The sequence below is a fragment of the Seriola dumerili genome, unplaced genomic scaffold, assembly GCF_002260705.1.
Source record: "Seriola dumerili isolate Sdu_G_001 unplaced genomic scaffold, Sdu_1.0 BDQW01000149.1, whole genome shotgun sequence".
NCBI lineage: Eukaryota > Metazoa > Chordata > Actinopteri > Carangiformes > Carangidae > Seriola > Seriola dumerili.
Window position 1 is genome coordinate 16,452,727 of NW_019174404.1, and position 16,345 is coordinate 16,469,071.

At 39.4% G+C, this 16,345-nt stretch overlaps 4 protein-coding genes across 6 annotated transcripts; 2 read left to right on the forward strand and 2 right to left on the reverse strand.

Annotated features, from left to right (window-relative positions):
• Positions 1 to 2,577: 2,577 nt before the first annotated feature.
• On the reverse strand, positions 2,578 to 6,003 carry rsrp1 (arginine and serine rich protein 1). 3 transcript variants are annotated; one of them, XM_022750223.1, is made up of 5 exons: positions 5,796 to 6,003; positions 4,720 to 5,287; positions 4,456 to 4,601; positions 3,075 to 3,152; positions 2,578 to 2,936 (listed from the first exon to the last, which is right to left on the reverse strand). In XM_022750223.1, exons 2-5 carry the CDS (start codon positions 5,264 to 5,266, stop codon positions 2,778 to 2,780), a joined length of 930 nt encoding a protein of 309 aa, XP_022605944.1. In that variant the 5' UTR covers positions 5,267 to 5,287; positions 5,796 to 6,003; the 3' UTR covers positions 2,578 to 2,777. The 3 variants fall into 3 exon arrangements, 2 of the variants coding, with proteins under 2 accessions (XP_022605944.1, XP_022605943.1); XM_022750222.1 differs by having other exon boundaries at positions 4,423 to 4,601; XR_002665267.1 differs by having other exon boundaries at positions 2,915 to 2,936; positions 3,075 to 4,352.
• A 1,127-nt stretch (positions 6,004 to 7,130) lies between these two features.
• On the forward strand, positions 7,131 to 8,973 carry LOC111225397 (microsomal glutathione S-transferase 3-like). The gene is made up of 4 exons (XM_022750232.1): positions 7,131 to 7,370; positions 7,589 to 7,711; positions 8,005 to 8,077; positions 8,322 to 8,973. The coding sequence occupies exons 1-4, from the start codon at positions 7,245 to 7,247 to the stop codon at positions 8,420 to 8,422; spliced, it is 423 nt and encodes a 140-aa protein (XP_022605953.1). The 5' UTR covers positions 7,131 to 7,244; the 3' UTR covers positions 8,423 to 8,973.
• A 512-nt stretch (positions 8,974 to 9,485) lies between these two features.
• tmem50a (transmembrane protein 50A) lies at positions 9,486 to 13,398 on the forward strand. The gene is made up of 7 exons (XM_022750235.1): positions 9,486 to 9,593; positions 10,121 to 10,224; positions 10,471 to 10,583; positions 11,242 to 11,309; positions 11,583 to 11,675; positions 11,903 to 11,963; positions 12,617 to 13,398. Exons 1-7 carry the CDS (start codon positions 9,497 to 9,499, stop codon positions 12,660 to 12,662), a joined length of 582 nt encoding a protein of 193 aa, XP_022605956.1. The 5' UTR covers positions 9,486 to 9,496; the 3' UTR covers positions 12,663 to 13,398.
• Positions 13,183 to 16,318, reverse strand: LOC111225398 (ammonium transporter Rh type A-like). Its single transcript, XM_022750234.1, has 10 exons — positions 16,123 to 16,318; positions 15,709 to 15,889; positions 15,343 to 15,493; positions 15,074 to 15,212; positions 14,759 to 14,931; positions 14,460 to 14,597; positions 14,251 to 14,378; positions 14,089 to 14,168; positions 13,767 to 13,840; positions 13,183 to 13,614 (listed from the first exon to the last, which is right to left on the reverse strand). The coding sequence occupies exons 1-10, from the start codon at positions 16,271 to 16,273 to the stop codon at positions 13,588 to 13,590; spliced, it is 1,242 nt and encodes a 413-aa protein (XP_022605955.1). The 5' UTR covers positions 16,274 to 16,318; the 3' UTR covers positions 13,183 to 13,587.
• Positions 16,319 to 16,345: the final 27 nt, after the last annotated feature.

The following is a 16,345-nucleotide window of genomic DNA, read 5'->3' on the forward strand; positions in this document are numbered from 1 at the left end:
GTTATCTTGCACACTTGTTGGTTTTTCTGTGGGTTTTACTGCGTGTGGTCTCATGACAGAGACGTTTTGAGCGTGAGAATGAACTACCATTAACTACCATCAAACCTCAGGGCAAGTTTAGCTGCAGAAGATGCCAGCCAAAAGAATGTTTTAGTGTAGGTGCACAGAGAGATAAGGACCAACAATTGAGCAATTGAATTTATTCATTATCGTCCACATCTTAGTTTAACCAACTTGCCCCGAGCTGTGACATGAGCAGGAAAGCCTTGTGACTGGAGAGGAGATAAAAGACAGGAAAACAGGTTCCCATGCAAGTGTCCTATTTCTGAAATCCTGTCCGTCTGAATGTAGTGGCATTGCACCCTCTACAGGGCAAAGACTGATTGGTTTGTGTAGGCACAGTCATGCCGACATTGAATTGTATCTATAGTTATTATATTGTCGTATTTCCCTGTGATCAGGCACTGGATTTATGGGATTTCCCCAAAAGATGGTGTGCAAAGATGCCATGCCACACGTTGTTTGTATTAAACTGATGAAAGGTAGGAGAGGTCTTTTGATATCTGACTGATATCAATTGGGGAGTGGAATAAGTGTTCAGGTTTATGATTGTGATATTTTGTAGTCTTATCTGATTCACCTGAGGATATTGGCTGGGGATTTCGTAAGGAACAGCAGTGCATAAATCCAATGTTGTGTCTCACAAGTAATGACACCTTTGAGTCTTTTAAAGCCAACTGCCAGTTAAAGTGTTCCCTGTAAATATAAGAAAAAGAAAATCACTGAATAAACCACAGGGTTAACAGGTGAGTTTTTCCATAGACACAAAAGTCTGCAGGTGATTTTGAGTCATCAATTCTTACTTCTGTCTGTAAAAAAAAACAAAACATTGATATTCACGATGAAACTATGAGTCATACAATAAGACAAACCTGTCTAGTCCACTTTGTCTGGTAAAACTACAAAGGTCAACTCTTGTGTTTGTGAATATGAAGGCCAATGAAGTATATTGATAAACAGGGCTTACTTGTGTTCTAGTATCGTCTGCTCCAATTCCAATAAGACTCACTGTGTTACGTTTTGCATGCTTTCTCTCATATCGAAGCAATTAATCAGAGTGAATAGGTCAGTTTACAGCAGGAGACACACAGTCTGGCATTAAGACACATTCAAAGCAGTGTGACTTTACCCTTTTATCACAACAGATTTTGACACGAATCCCAATACCAGTGTGAAAAATCTTGGAGGGATTAGAATTTATCAATTACTAAATAGATAGTTATCTTACCCAATAGAGAAGTTACCTTCTTTATAGTAATTTCACTTTTATTTTAACATTTGCCAGGAACTTGTCAAGCTAAATACACTCAAGCTTTAGGGTAAGTAGCACAGTAGCCACAACAGCAGATTATATCAAGTTGCCCTAGAAGGAACATGTTCAAATCCTGCATTAGCACGCAGTTGTCTGTGATCGTCCCATTGTGAGTGTGGCTGTGATTCCAGGACAGTGACTGATAAATTAGTACAGGTCTTCTCCACAAGACATTTTGACTTGTCATAGTAGGAAAAGCTGTTACTAATGACATTAACAATGACTCTGTTCAACTGTCACGTGACAGTATCATCATTAATGTCATTTACACATGTGGTGTGTCAAAATGTCTCTGTTAAAAAGGCTTGTGATAAACCGATAAAAAGCAGTCAATTACCAATCATGAGGAACCTCGTCGCTCGCCTCTGGAATGATTCAGAGGCATCAGTAGTTTTTTGAGAATACATTTGTACTGTAATACAGCATTGTATGGATATATTGTTGGAATTATTCAGATGTGTGGAAACTCACTCTTGCAATAAAAAATAACACCCACCCCTTATAACCATGTGATACACAGATGAAAAAATATAATACTGACACCATGTGGTCATTATAGAAATTGCAGTTAACTTGTATCCATTTATCATGTTGACTTATTTGTCCGTTTGCTTGGTTAGACTACAGCAAATCATGGAATGTGTATCCTTACACACACTTTGGTTGGACTGATGAAGCAAACCTTTGCAAACATGCAACTGGCAGCACAGAGACAACAAGCCCTTTGTCTTTGTGAAGTGAGGCACTTGTTCGACCTAGTCGTTTTTCTCAACTGTCTGCCAACATGTTTGTACATGTGCTCACACACTATTGTAGTTACTTGTTTTTCTGTTATGACTTCTGTTTTGGCATCACGCAAATTATGTTAATACAGTACTTACAAGTATGGAGTTGCCCTTGATTTGTATAGATTCAGTCGCACATAATTGTGTATTCATGAACCCTTATCAGTGTACCCCATATACCCTACTGGAATATCTGAATACACCATAACTTGATACTTGTAAATGCTTAGTTCCATATTGTTCGCCAAATTAAAATATAATTACCACCAGTTTGGAAATTCGGAATCCCCCTCTTCTGATGAGCCACTTCAAACTAAAACCTTTCCCCTCAACACTTACCTAGTTTTTACAGGCTTAATGCAGACCTGGGATTTATGGGTGGTAAAAAAGTGACAGAAACAAGCAGTTTTTTTTTTTTTTTAATAAATCAAATAAACATTTTTATTTAATCTATTTACAGCACAATACACAACGAAGGGGAAAAAAAATATCCCACCTGAAACGAATTCTTCACGTCTTCCCACTTAATTCTTTAAACATCTGAAAGAAAACGCCGACCGTGAAATGAACATGTGTACAAAATATTCACAGTATTTACAGTGTCCATGTACTCGGCCACACTAGTGTGCCTTGGTGAGTGTGTGTTTGCGTGCGCTGGAGGATCGCCCTGATTTGACTGGAACCCAGTGGCCGTAGGGCTTCCTGCTTTCATAGCTGTCCACTCTGGGAGTTACCTTAGCACAGGATGGTGCTACTGTTGTCGGTTTGGCCACAGAATTCTAAAAAGGGACAAGATTACAAGAGAAACAAAGCCATTAAAACACATTATTCAGCATGCAGGGTGCTGTAAAGCAGTGTTTGGTCTGGCTATTAACCATAAGAGTTTAGTAAAAACAGGAACAATTTAAGCCACTTACATTAATGCTGAAAGAGATTATTTTCCTTTTCGGGGACATCTTTAGGTTGGACACGTCATCAGGCTCTGTCTCGTTGCTCTGTTTCAAAAAAGACAAGAAAGACAGACCTAGTTAGAATTGAGTGTAGAACTAATAGTAGAGTGAGCTTTTACAGTTTGTGAAGTTCAGATAGATGGATTATAGGATTTATTACTAATATTGTAAAGCACTTCTATTGCATAGATACATTTCAGAATTAGCTTCAACAAACTGTAGCTCTCATGCACACTTCCCACCCCCCACACAAAGACTAGGCTCAACCATTAAATGAGTGCTTCAAGTACAGACCTTGAAACAGTAAAAACAAAAAAATGCAAACAAAATAGTAAAAAGGATGTCTTCTCTGTCTAGAGTGGCAGAATGATGGAGATGCAGGTTTCCCAGACCCTCAGCACACGCCTCGTGTACCAACTTATCTTTGGCATACGGAGAGGAGTTCTTCGTCTGTTTTTAGTTCTCTTGACAGGAATAGTCACTATAACGCAGTCCACACGCCTGCGCTCCATCAGCGAGTGGAGGATTCTGCTAAATAACAATGACCCATTTCAACTGCAAGCATGAATACATTTGTAATGTCAAAATTCTATTGCCTTGTTATATGAAGTGTAGTCAGTGTAATACAATATCTGAATTGGTTGTCAATGATCCAGTTATCTATGTGTGTGATTAGCATTTGAATGGACTGTGTGCATTATGTCTAAATGCTAAATCTACATATGTGTTGGTTTAATTGCAAACATTACAAGACTTATTAATTAACCTTTCACGCAAACACATATTGTCGTCACCCAAGTCACATGACAGCCTTTTAATCCCAGGTGCCGATGAGTGAAGGAGACCACTGTCATGTTATCTATGAAGACAGGAATAAATACAGAGAGTATGTGTGTTCCCTCAGGGGTCCAAAGGTTAACACAAGACAGGAAATTCAACACAACATAGACCTCAAGCTTATCAACAGACATCTGTAGACATTAAACTCTGCTTGATATAATCTGTTTTTGTTGCCGCTTTGATATACAAAGGTTTGACAGCTAGGAGAAAGAAAAAAATCTTCATGCACAGCCAAAGACCTAGGAGTCCATTGACCACTAGGTCAAAAGTTAATTGATGGTTAGTGCAGTTATGCACAAGTGGTGTGAAAAACTATTAGCTGTCCCTAAAGTTCTCAACACCCCTTACCTTGTATTTACATCTAGTCCAAGATGGGAAAAATACTTCTAGGCCTTCAATTGGAATCTGTGATAAAGCAGCATCTTTAGTGCGTGATGTGTTCAGTATGAGCTGACATTCACTTTCAGACACCCACCTGTAACAGAGTCTTTTCGAGGTCTTGTCTCACCCTTGTCTCCGGTTCTGGTGACACCCATCTGGATTCCGTTGACTTCTCTGACGGGATTGGTTTCACACTCTCAGGAAGTTCCAGCTTCTCCACACCTAGGATATTCAAAGCATTGGCCTTTGCAGCTTCAAGGGGTTCTCTTTTATCTGGGGAACAGATTAGATTTGGAAGAAGATTTAATCAGTTGCAAAGTTATCATTTTTCCACCTTTAAAGCCTGCCTCTCTGGGCATGACAATTTCACCATTTGATCCAATCAACTCACCATCCAAACTCAAATGTCCTGAAGATGTGGACCTCGAGCGGCTCCTGTATCCTCTGGCTGGGGATTTGGAAAACCTGCTTCTAAATTGGCTCACGGTCCTCCTGTGCCTGCTCCAACGGCTGGGAGACCTGGAGCGGGACCTATAGCGTGTGCGACCTGTGGATCTGTCTGGCAAGGGCGAGCGGCTGTAGGAGCGAGAGTGGGCTCTTAAATGGCGTGGTGGGGAGCGGCGGTGGCGCCCATGGCCATATCTGCGATGGTTGTCACAGCCACAGCGGGAGGAACGTCTGTGGCACCGAGGGTGAGAGCGAGACCTGGGGCGAGAGGAGGACCTACTTCTGGATGTAGATGACGAAGAAGATGAAGAACGCCCCCTGTGGCTACCTCGCCCCCTGTAGCAGGCAGAGCCAGAGGATTGTCTGCTGCCACTGCTGCTTTGGGACTGGGAGCGAGATGAAGCAGGGCTGTTTTGGTCAAAGATTACATTGATGCCATCACTCTGACGAGCATGGGCCATTTCAGAGTTTGAGTCTTCTCCCTTGGTCATTATTTTATTTTGTTCCAAGGGCTGGTGGAGAGAAAAAAAAATCTGTATGAGTATTAATCAAAATTATCTTTTTACAACAATCATTAACCTTGAATGGAGTGACACATTTGCCCTTATAGTCACAACAACAATGAACGTGCGTTATTTTTGTTTTATTTAAGTGCCTTGATGACACCAGCCACAGTGTATGCTTAAGTCTATGGCTGTTATTGCATAACAGTTGTTACCTCATTGCTGCCCCTAGTGAGCAAACTTACGTTGCGTGGCTACAATGGCTGACCAGAGTACTGGAAATTTCCAGTATGACGCAAGCTAAGAATAGCTTAACTAGCATGAGCTAACATCTATTATTACTACAACGTACTTCATATATCCGTTTCCTTATCTTATGGGTAAAATGATTCTGAAATTATTATTACAATTACATGAACACATTAATGTTCACAACAGCCGACTAAAACAGTTTACATGTAACTCTAGACTGGCAAAAGAAAGTTATGCTAACGTTAGCTGACACTGTATTACTTACCAGTTCGACCGCAACTTGAAACCTTTGTTCTGGTAACGTCGATATAAAGGAGATATGTCAAGAGAGTCGCCTTCAAAAATCACGGGATGATAGTTTATGAAAAGAACTAAAAAGTGCTCTTACAAATTATTGGTTTGTAGCCAAATGTTTTTGAAAGCGCAAGAGTTGTCTCTTTGTCGAAGTTGAAGCTTCTGTCGTCGTCACTCAAATGAAAGCGAAGCGGGCGGAGCAACGGGCTTTAAGTAGTCAGTGGAAAATTCCAGTCATGTGTTCCTCCCTTTTTCCGGACGATCGGACTCATTTGAACTATTCACTGTTTTCATGACCTGCTTTGGTACAAACATAACTAGTCCATGCCTTCTGGGTGAAATTAGTTATTTTTTAAGTCTATAATATGTAATCTCCAAAAGTCACATTGTCATACACACCTATATAACAATGTGTGAACCTGGATTGGGGATTAGTAGAAGCCGATTCAGTGTCGGCTCGTTCGACTCGAAATTTTGAAAGAATCAAATTATTTATTACGACTGACAGACCCGCTTATAGAAATACATGTCTTTGAACACATATTCTAAAGAGGCTGAGTATATGCACACAACAAGAACATGAACACGCCATTTTTCTAGGGTGGGGGTTTAAAGTTAGTCAATAAATGACATACATAACTTATATTCAAACATAGAGACACAACAAGATTCAAACCCACGAGAGATAAATGGTGGTGCTGCGGCATGGTTGGCTCGAGTTTCTGAGTCAAAAATCCGATCTGTTCATGCGTTCAAATAATTTTTTCAGAGTCGGAGTTTGTAATTTCCGACTTTCCTATGTGTAAAAAAAATGCAGCATTCAGCCAGGCTTGTTAACTCATATATTCTTCGTCTGTGTTTGAAAAATGCAGTATTACAATGTCAAAAATAAGAAAGATCAATTCAATCACATTATGACCAAACAAACCAGCTTTAAACTGAGCTGCATTTCGAGCTCTTAAAACAGTCTTTCGATAGAAGTACCTGAGCATGCATGTGACTGTTGCAAAATAAAATGAAATTGATGATAAATCAAATATAAATATGATTTAATGGTTTTTTGGTATTTGGTATTTTCTGGTATTTCTCTGTTGCTTGTATAGTAAAACATACAGTTCAAATATGTTCAAGATAATAATAATAATAACAATAATAATAATGATAATGATGGTGATGATGATTATTATTAAGATTACAAACTTGATTATGCAACCTAAATGTTCAGGTTCAAAAATTGGTGGTGTTGTCCTTTAAAAATTACCTTGACAGGAAATCTCGCGATATTTTATGTTACGTCTGCCCTGTTTACTTGGTGGTTTCCAACCGTTCACTTGGCTGTTAAATTGCCTATCGGTTCGTTGGTATACTGCCGTGTTCTGGTAATCTGAGACCTGAAAAACAGCCCAGACATCGAGCAGAGATGGATATTCTCACTGTGCTGCCGTCCAGCTTCGGATATGTCATATTTATTTACCTCTACAGTTGGACGATGCTGGGGTATTTAGGAGTCAAGGTTTCAGCTGCCAGGAAGAAGTACGATGTTCAGGTAGTTAAAGTTTGACTTAAAGACGATGGAAATCTGTTCTGTGAATTTTTTTCTGTTTTGATTTAATCCTTCGTCTCCTTCTTTTGAAATGTATTTATTTTCGCTGAATATATAATTTTTGAAACAGGACTAAAATATGTAGAGTATTTATAATTGTAGACTATTTTGGAAGCATTTTCCGTTTGGTTTTTGCTAAATCACAATGTTTATCTTTGTAGTATCCCACTATGTACAGTGATAAGGAGCAAGTGTTCAACTGTATCCAGAGAGCACACCAGAACACTCTTGAGGTGTATCCTCAGTGGCTTGTTTTCCAGACCATTGCAGCTCTTGTTTATCCGGTATGTATCATTTTTACTTTACCATAATACTGGTAACAGCGCTTGTGTTTTTCAATATAAAACATGTCACAACCAGCACTGTCTGAACATTGGGGTGGATACTAAAACTGATTGCACATGTTATGTCAGATGTGTGAAAGGAGCACCTTAAGCAATCCAAATGATCTTTGGCATGAATTCTCCAGATAACAGTCAAGCCCACAAGACAGTGTCATGATGATTAAGCACATTTCCCTCAAACTAAAAAACCCTTGTGTATCCCCATTGTTTTGATTCTCTTTTTGTAATCTCAGTTAACAGCATCTGTGCTGGGAGCTATTTGGGTGACCAGCAGGTTCTCCTATGCCTGGGGGTACTACACAGGAGGTAAGACTGACATTATGCTAATGTAATGCTTGTGGTAATTGTTTAAGTTAAGTGGTTAACTAATGCACTCATTTAATGTGTTATCTGCAAAAGATTAGAAGTCCAGATTGCAAAATCAGACCAAAAAATGAATTCCCCCACTAGCAAATGTCGTATTCCTTGTTCCTACTAAATAGTAATTATATGTTTCATATAAGTCTGCATTGGTGTACATTATATTGTCTTATTTTATGTTTTATTCCAGATCCAGCCAAGAGGAAGAATGGTGCCTATGGCTACATTGGATACTTTGGAGTCATTATTCTGTCCATATCTGTAGCCTTGCAATTGATTGGTGTCTTTTAAGATGAATGCCATCTTCTAGTTGCCCATCTGACTTACACGTTTGCTCATTTACACTGGCTTGCATGACATTTTCAAATGTATCAACAATAAAGTATCTGTACAATTCTTTAAATGCTTATTTCAAATTATGATGCAAATCATATTTTTATGGACCACTAACTTGATATTGATATTTTTTATTCCAGTATTTGTTGTGAATGTTCACTCTGTGTAATCATTGACAACAAAGTACATAAAAACTGATGCTACTTCCTCAAATGTGTTCTTTATAGTCCACAGTTGAAAGCACTGCTGCCATGTGACTAATAAAAGGTTTAGTAGCAGACATCAAGACCCAATGTGACTCACACATGATGCACCAGCTAAGCACAAATCTCCCATTAGATGGAGCATACAGTAAATTGCTTCAAAGCCATCTACACGTCATCTTAAACAATACTAAATCTATGATTATGTTCTGTTGACTGTGTGTAGAAAGCTGTTTCCTCTGAGATAACTAAGGTGTAAAATCAGCCAATCCATTTGTTTCAATAAACATTTTTGTTTTTAAACGTGTTTAGCTGCTCTGCACCCACACCACTGAACCACGGATTAAGCACTCCGATGTAAACAGGCCTACATACAAGAGAAGAAAATACACAACATTTTTTCTCTCACAATTATGTATCTTTTCTTTGGTTAAATATCATTTCAATCATATTTAAGTGTTTGTTGTTGATACTTGCTTTGATGGTTTAGTGGAAAATGTACTTCTTTTCAATACGCAATAGCTTAATAAGCAAATGTCAAAGATATATGGTCTTTAAGACAGCATTTATCAAAGCCTACCCTGTATAGTTTGGTGCGTGCAGTAAATGCGTGTTTTATATTTAATCAATTTTAGTATGAACTGTATGCAAGTTGGAACTACTCACTTCCATGGGCTTGCTTATAGCTTACGTCATATGTTTATTATATCTAAGTCGATTAATAATCGATAATGTCCTTATAATGTTATCTTTTTAAAAATGCCGTTTAGTCCAATAGCACCTGAAGGCACCATCATCATCAGCGTCTCAGAGGTTCCCTCATCAAATGGGTGTGGATGAACTGCGCATGTGCATGACCGAGCTCTTTCGGAAGCAAAGTCGGCTTTATCCAAGAGGTTCACATCAAAAACCGAAAATAAAAGGTAAGAAATCCTTTGAGAATGTCATTACTGTCAAATAATGCCGTGTCTCTGTATGTTTTTACTTGGTACAACCGCTGTCGTTTGAGTTATGACATTATTTTCAGCGACTTTGTAGCAAGAAGAACACTTCAAGGAAATGTTTGCTAGTGCCAAAGCGATGGACAAAAGAATCGACACGGACGTGTTTTTATCTGATGTATGAAGACAACGTCTGTTTCTGCAGCCTTTAAGTTTGATACGTCGACAGCTTTGTTGTCGAATAGGTGTTAGAAAGCTGCACATTTAGTGTGTAAGCGTGGAGTTACAGATTTGTTGCTGCTTGGTGTGGGGTTAATCATATTTACAGTACAGCTACTGCGCACAAAATTGTTTTTCAGGTTTCAGATATCACTTTGGGGGGGAGTTGACTTTAGCTATTATATACAAGCGATTGTATATCACAAAGACTTATGTTGTCAAGCTGACAAGGTGTTTCTGTAGTTGTTTTCATTTTTACACCTTGTTGGACCTAACGCCCTCTCCCACAGTCATGTCAGGCTTTCTGGACGGAATCCGGTGCGGAGACTGCGAGTGCAATGTGGACTGGGGAGAGAGAAGAAACACCATTGCATCTATCGCTGCTGGAGTGCTGGTATTTTCACTGATTTCCTATTAGGCCATACAGACTGTAGCTACTGTAGGGTAATGTGGGCTATTTTGAGAGTCATGTTAATGATCTGTATTTACCTCTAGCTTTTAATGATAACATATTCAGAATTGTGGATTCCCGTTTGTAAATAGTCAACAAAAAGATTTGTTACACATTCTCATTAAAGCTTCACATGTCAGAAAATAGTCAATGAACTCCTCAGGCTAACTATGGATCTTGTCGTTGTAGTTCTTCACTGGTTGGTGGATCATCATCGATGCAGCAGTGAAATATCCTGATCAGGGACAGTTTCATCATGCCTATCACACTTGTGGAGTCATCGCTACAGTGGCCTTTCTCATGTAAGACAGGCTTTGCATACTGTTTCTGTCACAGGAAGTATTAGCTCCTTCAGTTTCCACTGTGTATGAATTTGAAAAGTTGTCACTAAGATGGTTTACTTGTTATAACATGAATTAAATATGATGTTCCGGTCACAAGATAACAGGTGGTCGTATATGGGGAGAGATTGTTACCCCTGTCCCTGTTCAAAGATGGTCTCTGTTGTGGGTGACCGCCTTAATCTTTCACGGGCCGTCCACTGAGTCCTGGTTGCTGGCTTTAGCCCTTTTCCAGTCAGTCAGTGGTTTTTGATCTGTTTTCCACATACAGCTGCTATCACGTGACTGAAATTCCATACTTAGGCCACATGATAGCAACTAAACCATCTCCATGACAATTGAACAACTACATCAACCAAGGAAGGCCACAAGACGTGGCTGAAAAACTTCAGAAATACTAAGTTAGTGGACCGTTGGATGAGGATTTTTTTTTGTTATATTGCTCTTCCTCAGGTCATTAGATTCTTCAGTTTTGGTGTTGATGGTTTCTTATTACCTTCTTTTTTTTTTTTTACAATCTAAGGGGTTCCGTTCAACATAAGCAATCTGGTAAAAAATAACTTACTAAGTAGCTTCTGATATGTTTGTAATTGTTTTTTCTCTCATTTGACCCATTTAGGATAAATGCTGTTTCAAATGGCCAAGTGAGAGGAGACAGCTACAGTGAAGGCTGCATGGGACAGACAGGTGTGTGTGACAGAAAATACCTGATGAACTACTCTATATTATGAGCATATTTCCCCATGCACACTTCATTTTTCCCATTTGTGATGATGGTTTCTTCTCTAGTCAGCCAAGTATTCTAATACTGTTAAATGTGGTTTCTACAGTATGTTTGCCCTATTTTCAAACTGTTTCCTTGTATTACTCTTACAACATACATGCAGTAAAACACAAACCCATAAAGAAGCGCAGTGTTGACTCACCCAGTAATCCACCTTTTCTTATCTCTGTTTGCAGGCGCACGAGTGTGGCTCTTCATTGGCTTCATGCTGGCTTTTGGTTCTCTCATTGCTTCCATGTGGATTCTGTTTGGAGGATTCGTAGTGCCTCGTAAGTCCTGTTTGTCTACTTGGCACAGCACAACTTGCACTAACTATTTAGGAATCAGTTTGGGGTGTGACATTGAGTCATTTTACAGTATTAAGCAACTCAGAAGTTTGTTTTGAAAAGAGAAAATAGAAGGCAGTATGATGCAGTTACTGAATGTAGATACATGTGCAAAACGATACATGTTGCATCATTTTATAACCTCTGTAAACCTGTTGTGTCTTTTACAGAGAAGCCTGTTGTGTACCCCGGTATTGCCATTTTCTTCCAAAACGCATTCATTTTCTTCGGGTAAGTCAGTAGTCCACGGCGGCATCTTAGGCTATGTCCACACTACTACGCTTTCATTTTTAAATGGCGTTTTAAAACAAAAACACTCTAGGCGACCATTTTAGCTCCATATCAGAAACGATCTCCGTCCAGACACATCTGAAAATGCAAACATACATGACCATTCACTTAGCATGCTCGAGCTGATGTAAACAAGAAGCAGACTGTCTACTCTGCAGTTGATAAGTCACACAATATACTACAAACGAGGAACAGCAGAATTTAACTGCACAACAGCTGCTAGCCAAAACAACAAGGCCAGTAACGCTTGTAATTCCTTATTCATGTTGCTTTCACCACTGGTAATCGAGGCTGATAAGACCCACTCAGGGAGCGACAGTAGGTGTCTACATCATCGCTTCCAACAGTCTTCGTTTTGCCCATCCAGACTACAACACAACCCCAGAGTTTTCAAACTAAAATGGGGCCAGAAATGTTTCTAAAAACTCTCTGTTGTCAGGGCTCAAAAACTCTGGAGTAGTGTGGACGGCAGGAGGTAATGTAGGAAAAGAAATGTGTTTTAAAACAAAAATGTAGGAGTGTGGACTTAGCCTTACTTTCAGTTCATATTTACCCTTCACATCCTCACACTGTCTTCCTGTCTTTTGGTGCAGGGGTTTGGTCTTCAAGTTTGGACGCACAGAGGATCTGTGGCAGTAATGGACTGTGTCTTTATGTTCACCATTATAAAGCTTGCTTTCTATATTGTATGAGACAATATGCTTTAGTGGTTATTCACTTTATGTATAATAACTTTTTTTAGCATTCAATTTAACATGTTTAATTTATGTCATTTGCTTTATAATGGCTAAATCATAACTAAGCACAAATTTTAATAGAGTTCCTGAAAGTTTGAATATTTTCAAATGTGGCACATCTTTAAATGTGTCGGTTTGCACTCAGACTGTGTAGCCATGTACTTAGAATGGTTTACAAATTGTGTATAACAAAATGTGTATTTTGGGAGATGTACTTCCCTGAGCTGTCCACGTTTCTTCGGGTATACTGACTTCTATGACATCATTTAATTTGAACTGTTTGACTGGAAAGTACATAAATTATTATGGTACAAAATATATTGAGAACAACGTCACAAAATACTGTGCACATACACATATACTGAATGTAACCATATTGGGTTGTTTGTATTTCTCCTGAAATAACTCTCTGTCAGCTCTGAAACGTTGTAATCATCCAGATTTATTGTTGAGGGTTAATTAGCTCACACTGCTGACCTGAAGTCAACAAAGGTTTCACAACTGTAGGATGCAGTTTGTGTATTGGAGATTTGTATTTGACTGCTACACTTATCCATTTTGCTTACGTAATATCCAGACCATGAGGTCATTTTCCGACAGCCATGGCAGCATTAAACATAAACATACTGAACAATAAATGAGTCTTCTCTTCATGCTTTTCCACTTAAACCTTTTTTTTTTTCATTTTTTTTGTCAACAGCCTTGGACACACAAAGTTTCTATTAACTACTTTGCATTAAAAATAATTGTATCAATTATTTACATTGACATGAATTTATGCAGAAAATAGTTTCTACTTCCAGGATTCCAGACTTGTCTCCACTGCCTTACTTGCGCACTGCAAGATAGGGGAACTGCAAAATATGAAAACATTTTATTTCAGAGGGTAGTCATGATTTTGGCTCTGTAAGGTGTAGCATAACACAAAATAAGGCCAAGTACAATACTGTTCAGTATCACTGACCATTTTTTTTCAATGCAGACAGGAATATAATAGATTGCATACCTCCCAGAAAGCCTGATCATCAAAACATTTCTTGTCTTGGGTTGGTCTCCACAAATTCCACTTGAGTAGAAGTCCTTTTAATAATTACATGTAAAGGTCATTAGGAAAACAAGCTTACAAATGACAAATATAAACCAGTATTGATATACAGTACAGTGTGTTGTTGGATGCTGTAAAAGATGCAACTTCAAGTGAATTTCACTAAAATACTAAAAACTTATTTGATAACGTATTTGTGTAACTACAAGATAGTGCAAAATTAAAATTCATTTCTTCTGTCATGTTTTACAATTGTGCGGGGGTGATGAATGTGGAAACTTACCTGTAATGATTCCCATGGACAGACTTAAGGTGATGGTGATGAGGAGACTACAAATGTGAAATACAGCAAACCGGATTGCCCTGCAAATGAAGGACACAGTGTGTCACACCTTTTGAGTGTATGTGTGTGTCGATGCCTGTCATATGACTGTTGCATTCTTACATTGTGTGATCATCACAGTCTTTAATCTTCAGGAGGAGATGTGCTACCCATCCCAGTAGACCAGGGAGTCCGTGTGTACTGAGGACTGCACAGGTGTCATGGCAGTCAAATGCAAATAGCATGTGGATCTGGAAAATAAGAGGTAATCAGCGATTCTGATGTATACATTAATTAATCAAAGGCTAAAATGTCCATGTGGTGATCATAACCTTGAGGTAACGGTATCCAATGCTTGATACAACAGCAGCTGTGAATCCAATTGTCATAGCTTCCCATGGCTGATGAACCACTGACATGGAGACCCCAACAGCAATACCACCAGCAAGGATGCATGACTGCATATGGATCTGACAGAAGAGTGAAGATATACGCCCTCAGTCAGACCACGCTGGTATCAAGCATATTGACTGATTGGTTAGGTTTTTGGGTGGATCTCTAGGCACCAGCCCTTTCAGTCCAGCCTATAGTGGCATAATTATGTGTGAAGATCTCAAGTGTCAGATCATACCAGGTTGAGTTTTCCCTTGGGACTGGAAAGCATAGACACAGCAGCTGCTGTTACAGCACTAACAGCCAGGGCCAGGTAGGTGCTGCACACGGCCCCTAACTTCCTCCCAGGAGTACCATCGTCCACAAGGACTGAGTTGAAACTGGGCCAAAACATCCACAGAAACACAGTCCCTGGAGAACAGAGAACATCAAACAGGATTTCTATTGTGCTTGCTTACGCAGGGGTTGATCCTCAATTGAAGGGTAACCATCCCAGTTACTGTACAATCATACAAATACTATAACATCAGGAAAAACAGAGAAAGTTTCTCACCCAACATGGAGAATAATCCTGTTTTGTGGTCAAATTTCTCTTTTTCAAATGGCCCTTTCCGATGCAGGATCCAGGTCAGCATGAGTCCAAAGAAAGCCCCGAAGATGTGAAGCACCATGATGCTGTTCAGCAGCCAGACCTATCGTCAGGAAACATTATCATCAGGACAAACCCTACATACATATCACGCACTGTATACTGTATGATGTGAATATGCTTGGCTTGAAGATCTGATGAAAGGGTGAAATGCTCAATTAAATGTCGCTTACCCTCAGCAGAGTCTGGAGGACCCATTTATTCAAGATAAACCCCGACACCTCCAGCAGGGCGATGAGGATAAGCTGAACAGGGTTGGTCTTCCCCAGAACAGCTCCAATGGAAATGAGGACAGAAGCTGTGCACATTTCAGCTTCTACCAAGCTATATAAAAACATTACAAGCAGTGACTTCAAAGCTAGAACTGTAAAATATCCTATAACATCATGTACCTATTTTTTTATTCTGTTCAATACACCTCTGATCAATGGAGTGACAATTTATTTTATACAAGCCATATGCAGTATAATAGACATATATGGACCAACAGAACCAAAAGAGATCACTCATGAAAGCAACTCTGAAGTGTGATATCCTACCTTCTCAAATCTAGCCTGATCTTTCCTCTGTTATACTCAATACCATTGAGTATGATTGCCAATTGGGTTGCCATGACTGCCACAAGGAGGTTGAAGGCAGAGGCACTGAAACTGTACCGCACCAGGAAAGTGCACAAGAAGCCAAAACCTAGTATCACAATCACATTCACATCCTGGAACTCTGCAAGAGAAGAGAAGTAGGGAGCTTTTAAAAAGTGTCACATATCTGAATCACAGTACAGTCCCAGACAATACAGTCACTTCTGGTGTATTTCAGTTGATAGCTCAGTTCTCAGGGGACACCACAGTTCATCTGCTCTAAAAGAATCAGCAACTGTAGGAGCTTATCAATGCCCAGCAGGGTTAACTGCAGCACCTCCCCACACTGCTGAATTTTAAAATGTCACTACTCACCGGGGTAAATGTTGCTGAAAGTTTTTCCATAATCGTTTCCTCTGCTTTGGATCTCAGTGTAAAAGGCAAATATCACAATGAACCCTAGCTGCAAGAAAAGCAGCATAGGTGCCAGACGGGAGCGCATACTTGGTGTGTACCGAGGAGCCATCAGAGATGTTGTCTGGCGACTTCTCTTCCAACTGACGCATGTGAAGCCCTGGCGCTATGAAAATTGGCGCAA